The sequence below is a fragment of the Myotis myotis genome, unplaced genomic scaffold, assembly GCF_014108235.1.
Source record: "Myotis myotis isolate mMyoMyo1 unplaced genomic scaffold, mMyoMyo1.p scaffold_m19_p_3, whole genome shotgun sequence".
NCBI classification, from domain to species: domain Eukaryota; kingdom Metazoa; phylum Chordata; class Mammalia; order Chiroptera; family Vespertilionidae; genus Myotis; species Myotis myotis.
Window position 1 is genome coordinate 186,942,690 of NW_023416335.1, and position 14,160 is coordinate 186,956,849.

Here is a 14,160-nt window from a genome sequence, read left to right on the forward strand (position 1 = left end):
TGGCATCGATACTCTTGCCTTCATCTGAAGATGACCCATTATCCAAAGATTCTGGGCCAGAATGGGTGGGCACAAGTCACTTTGGCTGTCATTGCTTTCCTAACACTTACCAGACCCATATAGGAAACTTGCTGAGTCTACAATAATAAAAAACGGGATGAAGAAAATGTTCTCAACTGGATTGTGGGATGGCTGTGCAAATATATATACATACATAACACACACACACACACACACACACACACACACACACGCACATACACACACACACACAAGGTGGGCCAAAAGTAGGTTTACAATTGTAGGTACACAAAACATGGAGTTTATTCTTGTATTATTATTTATTGATTATTGTATTATTTTCCATATGAACAACTGTAAACCTACTTTTGCCCCACCCTATATAGTATATATATGTGCTGAATACAGTATATATACATATAAATATGTTTACTAAAAATCATTGAATTGTACACTTAAAATGACTGATTTTTTCTGGTGGTAAATTATGCCTCAAAAAAGCTGATGAGAGAGAGATAGGAGCAGAGAGAAAGAGATAGAGAGAGAAAGAAGTGACAGAGAGTAATATAAGAACTCCAAACTCAAATATCCCTAGGTCTGAAAATGGATCTCCACTTTTTTCCTCAGGATCAGTTGTCAAAAGGTAAATTTTATGTCTGGTATGAACTACTAAAAAATAACACTAGTTCTCTCTGTTTGCTCTTTTCTGGATAATAGGAATAAATGCAACTGTGAACGCTAGCTTTATCCGTACAGAGGATGCGTTTTATAAGTCAAATGACTGTCGGAGTAGCACCTGTGAAGGCCTTGACCTACTCAGGAGAATTTTCGTAAGTATCTGCCTTGGTAGATATAGCTCACACCCTCTTGTCACTGGACAATCATAGTGTGAACCTTGGGCACCTGTCCACGAGCATCTCTCATGTCAGCTCTAGCCATGCTGAACGATGTCAACGCAAGATTCTCTAACTTTATCCCTATAGATTTCCCGTGTGATGAGGGCCCGCCAGGAATCCAGGAAATGGAAAGAACCTTAGCTATCTGTGCACTTTCCATGTTAGGGAGTGGAATTATTTTGTTTTAAACACGTTTTAAAAATTTAAATGTTGTTCCTAACTTGTTTGCCTTTGTATCCCTCAAGAAATACCTGAGGTGCCCTGTTAAAAATATATTCTAAAGCCCTTCAGCAGAGATCTCTGTGTCAAGTCATCACCATATATGTGACTACATGAGATCTGAATCTGAAACCTAACTTTAACGTAATAACGTCATATCAAAGGGAAGATAATTGGGCGAGAGAGATTCTTGCCTAATCCCTACTCCTAACTGCGCCCCGCACCCCCCCCCCTCCCCCCCGCCCCATGCAGGTCTTGGAACACTAAAGAGTGTTCCAGCTCTCTAGAAGCAAGTATGTGTGTGAGATGCCCCCTTTACTACAGAAATCTTTGAAAAGGCCCTCATGAAACAGGGCACCAGGCACAGAGCTGTGCATGGTTTCAAAGCTTCAATCAATAATATTATACGTTATTATGCTGAGGTAGGCTCCACCTGGGCCAGGAGGAGTGGCTGATTACAGCAGTCACCCTCAGTCCTGGGAGGTTGGGGGAGGGATAGCGGAGGAGGAAGAAAAGTTTAGGTGCTTCCTCCCTGGATCTCTACAGAGGAAGGTATGACCTGGTTCTCTAAAACCAAAGACAGGATGTTCCTAATCACATTCCCCTTGAGATATAGTTGAAAATAAGATCTATCATTGCCCAGCTGGTCACATTACATTTGTTCTCTTTAGCCCTACTTCGTAGCTCTTCCTAAAACTTGCCCACTCCCTCCAGAGCACCTCCAGATCTAGTTTTTCTCTAATGTGGCCGACAGACACTACTATGTACGTGCCCATCTGCCAGTCCTTCCTCCACTCTGCATCTCCCTCTTGACAAAGAATGCAGGTTCCCTGCAGTCAGCTCCCTTTCAGTGGAATACCTTTCCCTCTACCCATAGCACCGCCTCTCTCAGACTAGTTCATCCCTTAGCTGCCCCTTGCCCAGCAAGAGGCACCCCATGTTGCCCCCTTCTGCTCTGCATTCTAACATCTTAAGTGGTCCACTTTCTAACCTTCTGGGAGCCTTCCCTTGCCACTTCTTTTCTGTCTATTGATTCTTTCCTTTGTTTTGTTTTCTTTTTTTGTTGTGTGTGTGTGTGTGTGGTTTCCATTTTAGGCATTAGTTTTTTTCTTTCTTTTTTTCTCCTACAGAATAAAAAAGAGGTGGGTTGTGTCCTCATGGGACCCTCGTGTACATATTCCACCTTCCAGATGTAGTAAGTATTTTGTTTTGTTGTTGTTTTGATGCCACTATGAATTGAAATCAAGACATGACATCTGTGCTAAAAAGTTTATCAAACAGCAGTCTAGTCAAAGCGACACAATGGGGGGTGTTGGGGCCCTCCTATATTCTTAGAACTGTAATTCCCTTATCGAGTTAACTCTGCCTTTGCTCAGAGTGGGGTGAGTCACAGTAGCTGTTCAGGTGCAGTTATCAACATCTAAGCTGGAGAAGCAACATGGTATAAAGTCAGAGTTCTGGTAGGAAACAGGGAAGACATGCACTTAGATAATTTGAAGGGGCTTAATCAAAGAAATACTCACAAAAGTATAAGCAGAGTGTATGGAAACACAAAGAAAAGGGAAGCACTGAAGGGCATGAGCAGGGCTCTGTTTTAGCTCTGGGTTTACAAGAGTAAGGAAGGGAGCAAGGTACTTATTTCATAGCATTATTTGAAGGTTTTAAATAACACATTACAGTACTTTGCACAATGCCCTGATCACCTTAGAAAGAAGCTTTCAATATATTCCTGAATGCAAATACCTCTCTTTGGGACAGTCGCCCTCATCCCTTCCATTCATTAAATCTCATCACCATGAACACTTTGGTCTTCCAGATTACACTGACCCCAGTCAAAATCCCTCCCACATGCCCTTCTCTCACCTGTTACAATCTTACCCTGAATCAAGGATCAGCCCTTGCTTACGCACAGAGAACTGTGCTGAAAAACCCTTTGCAAGAGACTCTGGAGAATAAACATTAGGCCTCTGAAATGTCTGTTGCAAACTGTTCTTCTCACACCTCACACCAGCTCCACAGGCAGATTCAGGTGCTTGGGCCAATGCACTCCATAGACACACCATAGAAGCATTTTTTTAGCTCATCTTCCATACCAAAATGCAGACAAATACAAAATCTCACTCTTCCTTGCACTCGTTCCTGGTTGTCATCTTGTCTGACTACTTATTGACAATGCTATAGAGTATGCTCAAAAGAAAAGGGGGGTTAAGAAAATGAACTCACCAATTAGGAGGACTTGCCATGTGCAAAGAAGCATTTTCATTTTAAATATGTTTTTTATTGAGTTTAGAGAGAGAGGAAGGGAAAGGGAGAGAAAGATAGAAACATCAATGATGAGACAGAATGATCGACTAGCTGCCTCCTGCACTTCCCCTACTGGGATTGAGCCCACAATCAGGGCATGTGCCCTGACCGAGGATTGAACCATCACCTCCTGGTTCATGGGTCACCTCCTGGTTCATGGATCAGCCACTCAGCCACACAATACAGGCAAGAAGCATTTTATTTTATTGGAATAGAGAGAATTAAGTAAAACCTAGCCCCTGCCTGGTGACATGAGAAAGTGATGAGGACGCTGGTGACCAGTACAAGTCAGAGTCAGGTAGGTTCAATCAGAGAAGGAAACAAACAAGACGCTCTGGGTGCACAGAGGGAAATGGTCACCTCTGGTTAGGAGAGTTACGCTTCGATAAGGGAAAGACTTCATGAAGGCAGTGATATAGTAGAAGTTGTATGTTGAAAAATGGGTATATTTTAATGGGTAAAGTATTTAAGGGGTTAAGTATCCCCAGCCAGGCAGAGAAAGAAGTAAGTGTAAAAGCAAAGAAGCAGTGAAGTGTAGAAAACTTGTTAAACTCTGTACTAACGGGCATGCAAGAGATATAGAGGAGAATAATAGAGATAAAACTAGAAAAAATGAAGGAGGGCCATATTTGGGAGGTCTTGAGTTCTGGGGGAAAGAGTTATATTTAATTAGATTATTAGTTGCATATGCTTTGTTATATTTAATTGGATTTTGTTCTATTTGTTCAAAGTCCTCCTTCTTTGCACATGGCAAGTCCACTAAGGTTGAGCAGGGAAGTACCATAGGAAGCAGTTTAACTTTGGGAAGAATAATTGACAACAGTGTACAGGAAAGACTGGGGCAGTCAAGGAGAGAGTGTTGGCAGAGAAGTCAGCAGGGGAGAAGAGGGGATCTGTTCAGCATGAAAGCAGCTGACATGCACAGGGAGGGTAACTTTTAAAGATATTTAAAGGTGGAATCAATAGTATTTAATAACTGATTGGATGTTGGGGTGAGTGCTGGAAGGTAGTCAAAAAGACTTTGAGATCTCAAAACACTAAAAGAAATGGAGATTCAGGATAAAGAACCATTTTGAGAAATAAAAATAAATTTGGCTGTGAACGTGGGGAGTTTGAGATGTGAGCAGAACACTCAGTGACACCTTTCAGTGGAACACTGAAGATGGAAGGGGGTATTTTTGTCCTTCCTTTATCAAATACATATTGAGCACCTACATCCGGACCAGGCTGACTGGGGATGCTGAGGTGAACAAGCAAGACATGATCCCTGGCTTTAATGGAGCTTGCAATCTAGTGGAGGAGACAGATACTCATCCAAATAATTGCCTGGTCTTAGGTATCAAGGAAATTTTCCTGATGACTAAAGAGACATTTAATCTAGGACTTGATGGATTAGTAAGAGTCAGTCAAAGGGACAGGGCAACAGCATTCTTGGTATTTGTGAGGCCCTGATGGAGAATAAAGCTTGTTATGTTTAAGGAACTATAAGAAGGTCTATGTGCTGAGCAGAGGAAGGAAAACTTTAAAATCCTCAGCGATGTCTATCTCAAATGTAATCCACAGAAGAGCCAGAAGCAAGGAAATGAATAGAGAAAAAAGTGTAGAGGGCATCCTTTGGACTTTACAATTGTGGTAGCTATAGAGGCCCATCCTCTATTTTCTTAGCCCTACTCCCCAAATTTTATATGTTCCAGCCTGCATGTTATGACAGCCCAAATGACAACTTATTTTAGAATAAATCTAAGTAACTAAGTCACAGATACATGAAGACACCTAAAGTGTTCTTAAAGCCTAGCATATGCTTAATAAATGTTTTAAAATTCACCTGTGTGGGAGGGTCACCTGTATTTCTTTACATGCTGAAACAGGTTAAAGAGCGATCTTATTTGTGCTACTTAAGTTAACCCTGATATTTATTTCTCCTTTTTTACCTCTTGGCATAGCCTTGATGCAAATTTTACATATCCCATGATTTCAGCTGGAAGTTTTGGATTGTCATGTGACTTCAAAGAAAATTTAACCAGGTTGATGTCTCCAGCTAGGAAGTTGACTCACTTCTTGGTTGACTTTTGGAAGATTAATAATTTGTCATTTAAAACCTCTCCCTGGACCACTGCATATGTTTTCAAGAATAATAACGAATCTGAGGACTGTTTATGGTAAGCAGAATTATTAACATTCTCTGGCACTTGCCACAGAAAGAAGCCATAGACTCATGGCCGGCCACTGGTTATTATCAGATGCACCTTTTCCATCTGTTACAGCAGTGGGAGTGGACATCAGCTCAGTCTCTTACAAATAAAAGCAAAGGGGCCAAAGGAAACATAGTATAATAAACATAATCAGCATGCGTTGCATTTTCAAACTCTTAGTAGTTTTCAAACTACCTCTAAGATAGTTTTATTGATTTCCCACGGGAAACCTTCTGAAGAAAAGAGAACAGGTACTATGATCCCCATTTTACAGATAAGGAAATGAAAACCAGAAGTTAATGCTTTCACATTACTGTGCAAGACATGATACCAGAGAATATGCATTCTGCCTATACCTACAATTAGTTAGAAACCATTTCTCTCATAGTTTTTTCAGAAAAATAAGTTGGGAGGTGGACAGAGAACAGGCTAATGGGCACCACTGCCAAAATAAAATTGCAAGTTCCCTCTCCTTCAGCAAAGATAGCAGACAGGATCCTTTGATCAGGTTATTACAGAACCACAATGCTGACGCTGCTCAGTTCTGTAGTCTCTATCTATGTAAGTACGCAGAAGACTAAAAGTAGGGCACCACTGGGTTTGCACATCTACGGAACTACAAGAATCAACCCAAAGGCCTTGTCCTAGAAACTTTGGGGTGAACTTAGAACACATATAAATTCATTTCACACAGGAGGAGAAATTATTTCTATCAACTTGGATTTTTGTACTGTAGATTCAAAGGTTTCAACTTATCTGTGATAATGGGGCTGGTTTCTTTGGCAAATAGCAGAAAGCCATTATAAGGGACCCACCAAATTTTCTACTATGTGTAATGAAGATCCCCTAAAAGTTCCCCAATACTTTCACTAAATTAGATGTTCACACTCATGGGGTGTATTATCTACTGTGTTAATAGCAGACGTGAATTTTTGATTAACAAGTTCAGGACAGATCTGTAAGCAATGAGCAAATGGCATGGAATGCCATGAGGAAACAAAGCTGGATTCTTATAGTTTCTCTCTTTTTTTTGTTCTAGGTACCTCAATGCTCTAGAGGCTGGAGTTTCTTATTTTTCTCAGGAACTTAGCTTCAAAGAGGTATTGAGAGGAAAGGCTGAGTTTCAGAAAATCTTAATGGACCAGGATAGGAAAAGCAATGGTATGAAGACATGAAGATAATTTTGCCAACTTCTTCCTCACAGCTACCACTTCCTTATGAGTCATTTGACAAATCTATCAGACAGAGTTGTCATCATTACCTCAATTTACTTCTTATCTTTTGGGAGATCTGTAGTTGCATGCAACTCCATTATATTGTTTCTTTTGTTGATTAAAACTTTATCCTCTGGGAGAAATTAGAAAAGTGACATTGAACAAATATATTAACTTCATGAAAGTAATGATGATGTTAAAATCCAATTTTTATAAACCAAAATGACATCACGACCCACCATCACAGTAAACTGGCTTTTCAGTTCACCTCAATCCAATATGTTATTGGATTTGTGACAATTCCTCAAACATTCTGAACCCTGCTTCACTCATGACTAAGAGGATATGTTTACTGATATCTAGCCTCATGTAAAATTGTAAAAGTAAGCAAAATACATCACCTGCCTAATGATCTCTGAGTTACAAGTCAAGTGTGAAACACTAGTGGGATAAAGTCATCCTTTCTAAGTTATTAGGTGATTTGCTTCATTTTCCATAGAATTCTTTTTACAAATTAGAATATATCAGGAGTAAAGGAATCAACTGTGGGAGTTTCCTATGGGAAAATCCTTGCTTGGCAGGATTTCCTGGTGTCACTCAAATCATTATCTACATCATCATACTTATTAAGCATTTACCAAACTAAGAACCTACCATTTGCAAAACATTGACCAAGATATGAGGGGGAAAATGAAGTATTAAATTATTCGTGTCCCTACAGGGCTTACAATTCAACTGGGCAACACAATATTTTAAAAAATCTAAGGAAGTATCTCCCAACTCCTCTTACTCATAAAGTCATGCATTTGGGAAGTGTAGCTGCAGTTATAGAATCAGATAGGACTCCATCACTGAGATCACGAAGACTAAGATCTGTGTTAAGAGGCTACAAAGCCCACAAAGAAAGTTGCTTAGGAAAACTTCATAAATTCTCACATTAACTTATTCTATATCTTTTCCAACCACTTTACATATGGTGAGGTGAAAATAGTAACCAATGAAAATAGTTTTTGGAATACTCCAGTGTGGTGTAATGGAATAAGGATGAACTCAGACTCATAAAGCTTGAATAGTAGAGCTACCTCTGTCATCTACTAGTTCTTTAACACTTTGACATCTTGGCTTCGGTTTCCTTAAATCAACAAAATTAAGGGAATGGACCAGATCATTCTTTTTAAGATTCCATTTAGCTCTACTCTGACTCTGTGACTGTAAATTTAAAAAAAGGGGAGATAGTAATTTGAGGAATTAGTCTTAAAACAAACATATCATGGACATACTGAGTTCAAATTCAGACACCGGGTTCCCTTTCTGTTTGTGTGTACACCATTGTATATTTCTCTCTTTGTCTTGCTCTCTCTCCTCAGTGATTATTGTGTGTGGTACACCAGACATCATCCCCTCCATCAAGGGTGACCGGGAAGTGGCTGAAGACACTGTCATTATTCTAGTGGATCTATTTAAGTAGGTATAATATTTGGAAGAACTCTTCTCCTTTCAGAAAGAAAATACTCCAAGGATTTCCAAAAGGCGCATTCTCTTTTCCTTTGTTTTGCACAGCCTCATATAGGGTTCAGTATGATGATAATATATTTTTTTAATCCTCACCTGAAGATATTTTTTTCCATTGATTTTTAGAGAGAATGGAGGGGAGAGGGAGAGACAGAGAGAAACATCGATGTGAGAGAGACACATCAATTGGTTGCCTTCCACACGCCCAGGGCCAGGAGCCTGCAACCAAGGTACATGCCTTTGACTGGAATCAAACCGGCTAGGGCATGATGGTAGTATTTTAATCTATGTCGTGTTCCTTTTCTAATGCCCTCATTCTTTTTTAATTAATCATGGCCTTAGTGGAGATGTATTCCTTTGACATCACTATCATGTCTAAATAACAAAATTTTATGAAAATCCCATTAAACCCACATGTCTATTTATCCTGGTGTCCAGCCTGACTTTAAGGTCTTTCTCAGGTAGTGATAAATCAGCTTATAACCCAATAATATTATCTATGAGAATGTGTGCCATATATGTGCCTTCAAATGCTAATGGCCTTTGATCCTAGATTATTTTCCCTTCAGCCACCTTTGGTATGAGGAAAGTTCTAGTTAACTGAATTTAATTTATACAGTTATCTTTTGCCTACTGTGAATCATCACTGGGTGGTGATCTTTTCCTTTGCATTTGTCTGGAACTAAAGAGAGAGAGAGAGAAAAACAGAAATCACATTTATTTTTTCATTTATTTATTTATTTATTTATTTAGATAATATTTATTTATTTTGAGGATATTTTTTCCATTGATTTTTTAGAGAGAGTGGAAGGGAAGGGGAGAAAAAGAGAGAAACATCAATGTGAGAGAGACACATTAGTTGGTTGCCTCCTTCAGGCACCCCAACTGGGGCCGGAGATTAAGCCCGCAACCAAGGTACATGCCCTTGACCACAATCCAACTCATGATCCTTCAGTCCACAGGCCAACACTCTATCCACTGAGCCAAACCAGCCAGGGCAATAGAACTACTTTTTATCACGTTCCTCATTTTACCACTCATCTTTTAATGTGGAGACCCACAGACTAACTGTGTCAAGGTAATATGTGAGTCAGAATAAACTTAAAGAGGGTTTCACTGGTATGGCTGTGTCCTTTGCCCCATCAGCTAGATCATCTGACTTCACTTATCTGACTGGATCATTAATCATTACCTTTCTATGTTCAGACCAGAAAATGTTACTGCGTTAGCTCTTTCCTGTGTTTGCCTAGTCACTTCACCCACACTAAATGTACCTTTCACAGTGTTAAGAGAAATGAAGCATATCAACTGGAGGCCTGTTTGACCACAAGTTGCTCATGAAGATAACCAATGTAACTTTTTAGCTGCAGCACACAGGAAGGAGGGCACATCATCAGCATTTCATCCCAACAACCACATTGATGGCTTCTTTCAGTAACTGTTTTGCCCTCCGGAAGGAGTCCTCAGTGTAACTTAGTTGGTGTAATTTTACTTTTAGCAAATCCTCAATCGACTGCCAAAGTGTTGGCAATCCCTTGTCGCTATTCCTGAAGGACACCTGACTATGTTTTGGGAAAATCATGAGATTCACTTGGAACTAGACATACATAACTTGGATTCAAATTCTAATTCTGACACTTCTGGTTCATTTGACTCTTGGGTATTACTTAGTATTTTGAGATTTAATCTACTCCTTTGTAAAATGAGAATAAAAATGTCCACTGTATCGGGGTACTTTTAGAATTGTATGTGCTAATATGAGCAAAAGATTCAAAACAGTTCTCAGTTCATAGATGTGTTCACCTCCTGTTTGAATATTAAATGATGGTCAGCCTAGTTATAGCAGTTCAAACATGTTAGATTCTTGACCTATTAAAACATTCAAATGGTTGGGAAGGTAGATACCATTTGCAGCACAGTCTCAGACATTATTGAGAGTCCACAGTGTGCCAAGAATTATCTTGGAGTTGAGGATACAAGGATCAATAAGCTCATGTCAAGAAGTTTACAGTAGTGGTAGAGAAAATGTTTAGCCCTTCCATTCTTATGTTTTACCATCTGAAAAGTAATTTTCACTCCTAATTTTTTTTATCATATCTTAATATCTCTAAATTGTTATGAGCACTCAAGGAAAAGAATGTTCCCAGATATAAACCAAGGGTCATTAAGTCTTGAAAGCAACCACTAGCTCACGTGTCCAGAGCTCAGACACATTTCCCTGAAAGTGGTATATGTCTTCTGATCTTCCTTTCCCTTTGTGTATGTTACGTACAGCTGCCTAATTTCTCTTGTTCAACTTAGCAAATTGAAAGAATTAAGCCTATATGGAGAAAGTAGACAGCTTTGCAGGTTACTGGAAAAAAGAATATGTTTTAAACTATTTCAAGACTACTATTTTAGTTTGAGTGAAATTGTAGGAGCTCTATCTCTCTATTTGGAGGAACCTAATTTTCATGAGAAATTGTGCTTTTATTGCAGTAACCACTATTTCATGGACAATGTCACAGCCCCTGACCATATGAAAAATGTCCTTGTTTTGACACTGCCTCCTGAAGAGTCCATCCCAGATAGTTCTTTTCCCCAGGACTTATCATTGGTAAGCTTCATATATGCATACTATTATTTTCTTCTTCAAGGTTAAGATATTATTCTACTCTTTGGGACTCAAATTCTAAGATGAGCATTATTTTTGTACTCATTTCAATTCACTCAGCAAGTGTTAACTGAGACCTACTAGGTGTAATTGCAAGATTCCTGCTACTAAAACTCTTACTATGGGTCAGTGTGTTAGGCTCTAGACCAGCACTTCTGTAACATCAGAATGGAAGTGATAGTGTGGGAAGATAGAAGACGTCCTGCTAACTTAGGGGAGGTGGAAATAAACAATGTAAAATAAGTGAAGTTTTCCTACATCCTAAAGCAACTTTCTGCTGGCACCCATATCAAATTCTATCTCTAGAGATATACACAGGAGTGGGCAAAGGTAGGTTTTCAGCTGTTCATATGCAAAATACAACAATTACTAAACAATAATCCTATCTAATAATAGACAAACATGGTAATTAACCGTACCTCTGACACACTTCCCACTGGCTAATCAGGGTGATATGCAAATTAACTGCCAACCAAGATGGCGGTTAACTGCCAACAAAGATGGCAGCTAATTTGCATACTACAGGCAGGGCAGGACAGCGCCATCCCGCCTGGCCTGCTGCCATCCGGGCCTGCTATCTGCGACCCAGGCGGCAGGCAGCCCGTATGGGACCCGATCCAGGGCTGGCCGGCGGGACCACAGTGATCCACCACCAGACACGCCCACAAACGGCCCTCCCGTGGGATCCCGGGTTGGCGGGTGCTAATGCACTGATCTGCCAATGGCCACGCCCCAAACAGCCCTCCCGCGGGGATCCCTGGCTGGCAGGTGGTAATGCACCCATCCGCCACTGGCTGTGCCCACAAATGGCCTTCCCATGAGGATCCTGGGTTGGCGGGTGCTAATGCACCGATCAGCCACCAGCTGCGCCCACAAATGGCCCACCAGAGGATCCATGGCTGGCAGGTGGTAATGCACCCATCCACCACTGGCTGTGCCCACAAATGGCCTTCCCATGGGGATCCTGGGTTGGCGGGTGCTAATGCACCGATCAGCCACCAGCTGCGCCCACAAATGGCCCACCAGAGGATCCATGGCTGGCAGGTGGTAATGCACCCATCTGCCACCGGCTGCGCCCACAAATGGCCTTTCCATGGGGATCCCGGGTTGGCGGGTGCTAATGCACTGATCTGCCAACATGCACACCCAGGCCGCCTTTGCCCTGCGCATACTATGCAGCTGGGAGAGGGGAGTGGGGCCGGTGGGAGCAGGGCGGGAACTGCCCGGGGTTTGCGTCAGGCAGCCCAGAGCAGAGTGCGAACTATCACGACCGGTAGCTGCTTGCTCATTCACTTACTTGCTCATTCATTCACTCATTCACTCGCTCATTCATTCACTCATTCACTCACTCAGCAAACCCTCTCAGGTCCCTAGCACCAGGCCAGGCACTGAAGGTGAAGCAGGATAAGACAGAGCTATGTCCTCAAGATGTTAGTAATTCAGTAGGGCGAAGCAGGCACATGAAGGAGGCAGTTGTATGCACAGATACACTGTACTGGGTTCTGTGAGGGCTGTAACTAATGCAGACTTTGTTCTCTTGATAAAATGGGGCCTCGGAAGCCAAGCCACCCCAAGCCTGTAGGCCTGTGCTTAGGCCAGGAGTGGCCGGGGTCCCGGAACATGACAGAGGGTGCAGGTCGGGCTGAGGGGTCTGGCCCCACCCCTCACCCTCACCCCCGAGTGCACAAATTTTTGTGCACCGGGCTACTAGTACCTAAATAAAATCTGTGTTTTGCATACTCACAACTGTAAACCTACTTTGCCCATCCCTGTATTCCTAAGTAAAAACATTGTTATCTATTGTGATTAGGTTAACCATTGTCCACATTTATCCAAAAGAGTCCTGGTTTATGCCTCTTATCCAAGCATTTCATCTGGTTTAGCATTTGTCTCCAAGAAAAAGATGCTCCATTTGGATATCAAATCATGGTCACCTAAGTATAATGAGGGGCTCCTGACACTAATACCACTTGGTCTTGGTCAGACAATGCACTTTAATGTGATCAAATTCATCAGATGTATTCTGCACTCAGAGATACTTGAGAGCAGTTTTGGAGTGGGAAGAGAAGGGAAGGAGCAGTCCTGAGGACCATGAACAGTTTTGGGTTGGCAAGCAAAGGCCAGGCCCAAAAAGCTCTATAAAGCAAGTTGGGTATCTTTGGAGTATCACAGTTTTTCCTGCACTAGCAGTGCTAAGCCCTCTGTTTTACAACCCTGCCAAAATTAGGAGTCACACCCCCTTTTGGGTAGGGCTGGGTCTCAACTGGATTCTTTTCAGCTCATGAAATGATGATTTTAGCAAAAAGCACTGAAACCAATGAGAGGTGGTTTTATTTTTTTCCCTATTATATTTTCTAACATATATTCTTCAGGGTATAGTATTCAGGTATCACTTGCATAGCTTCTAAGGTCTGGCAAAAGTGTGCAATCCAAAATACCCAAGTTGACAGAACTCACTTGGCTTCAGTGGAGCACAGAGCTTTTAATCCATAGCCTTACTCTGTGAAGACCAGCATATAATTGTTGCAAGGGAGTTTTAACCCTCTCTTTTATTTATTTATCTGATTTTTAAAATTGATTTTTAGAGAGAGAGAGGAAGGGAGAGGGAGAGAGAGAGAAACATCGATGTGAGAAAAAAACATCAATTGGCTGCCTCCTGCATGTCCCCTATCAGAGATCAGCCCTCAACCTAGACATGTGCCCTGACACAGAATCCAACCAGCAACCTTTCAGTGTACAGGACAATGCCCAACCCACAGGGCCACACCAGCCAGGGCCTGACCCTCTCTTTTTTGTTCCCCTGGGCAGACATTTATGGCCTGAAGTAACACCCAATCAGAACTGTCTTCAGCCCAGCCAGTGTGGCTCAGTGGTTGAGTGTCGACCCATGAACCAGAAGGTCAGGGTTCAATTCCTGGTCAGGGCACATGCCCAGGTTGTGGGCTTGATCTACAGTAGGAGGTGTACAGGAGGCAGCCTAACGATGATTCTCTCTCATGTTTCTATCTCCCTCTCCCTTCCTCTTTCTGAAATCAATAAAAATATATTCTTTTAAAAAATAAAGAAAAAGAACTGCCTTCAAAGCAAGCTCAATACCTTCCAATCAAAACTCCTCCTGTGCCATTTAGGATGTTCAAAGGCAGGGACAT

At 41.4% G+C, this 14,160-nt stretch overlaps 1 protein-coding gene across 4 annotated transcripts in view; it reads left to right on the top strand.

Moving 5' to 3' along the window:
• GUCY2C (guanylate cyclase 2C) overlaps positions 1 to 14,160 on the top strand; it is a 91,062-nt gene that overhangs the window by 26,774 nt on the left and 50,128 nt on the right. For all 4 annotated transcript variants that reach the window (XR_004965670.1, XM_036296606.1, XM_036296605.1 and 1 more), the window contains 6 exons: positions 739 to 851; positions 2,267 to 2,331; positions 5,384 to 5,599; positions 6,672 to 6,793; positions 8,214 to 8,310; positions 10,837 to 10,954. Coding sequence is in view for 3 of the 4 variants with exons in the window: in XM_036296606.1 (XP_036152499.1) it covers positions 739 to 851; positions 2,267 to 2,331; positions 5,384 to 5,599; positions 6,672 to 6,793; positions 8,214 to 8,310; positions 10,837 to 10,954 (731 nt within the window). In the remaining variant the exon portion in view is untranslated. The remainder of the gene's footprint in view (positions 1 to 738; positions 852 to 2,266; positions 2,332 to 5,383; positions 5,600 to 6,671; positions 6,794 to 8,213; positions 8,311 to 10,836; positions 10,955 to 14,160) is intronic.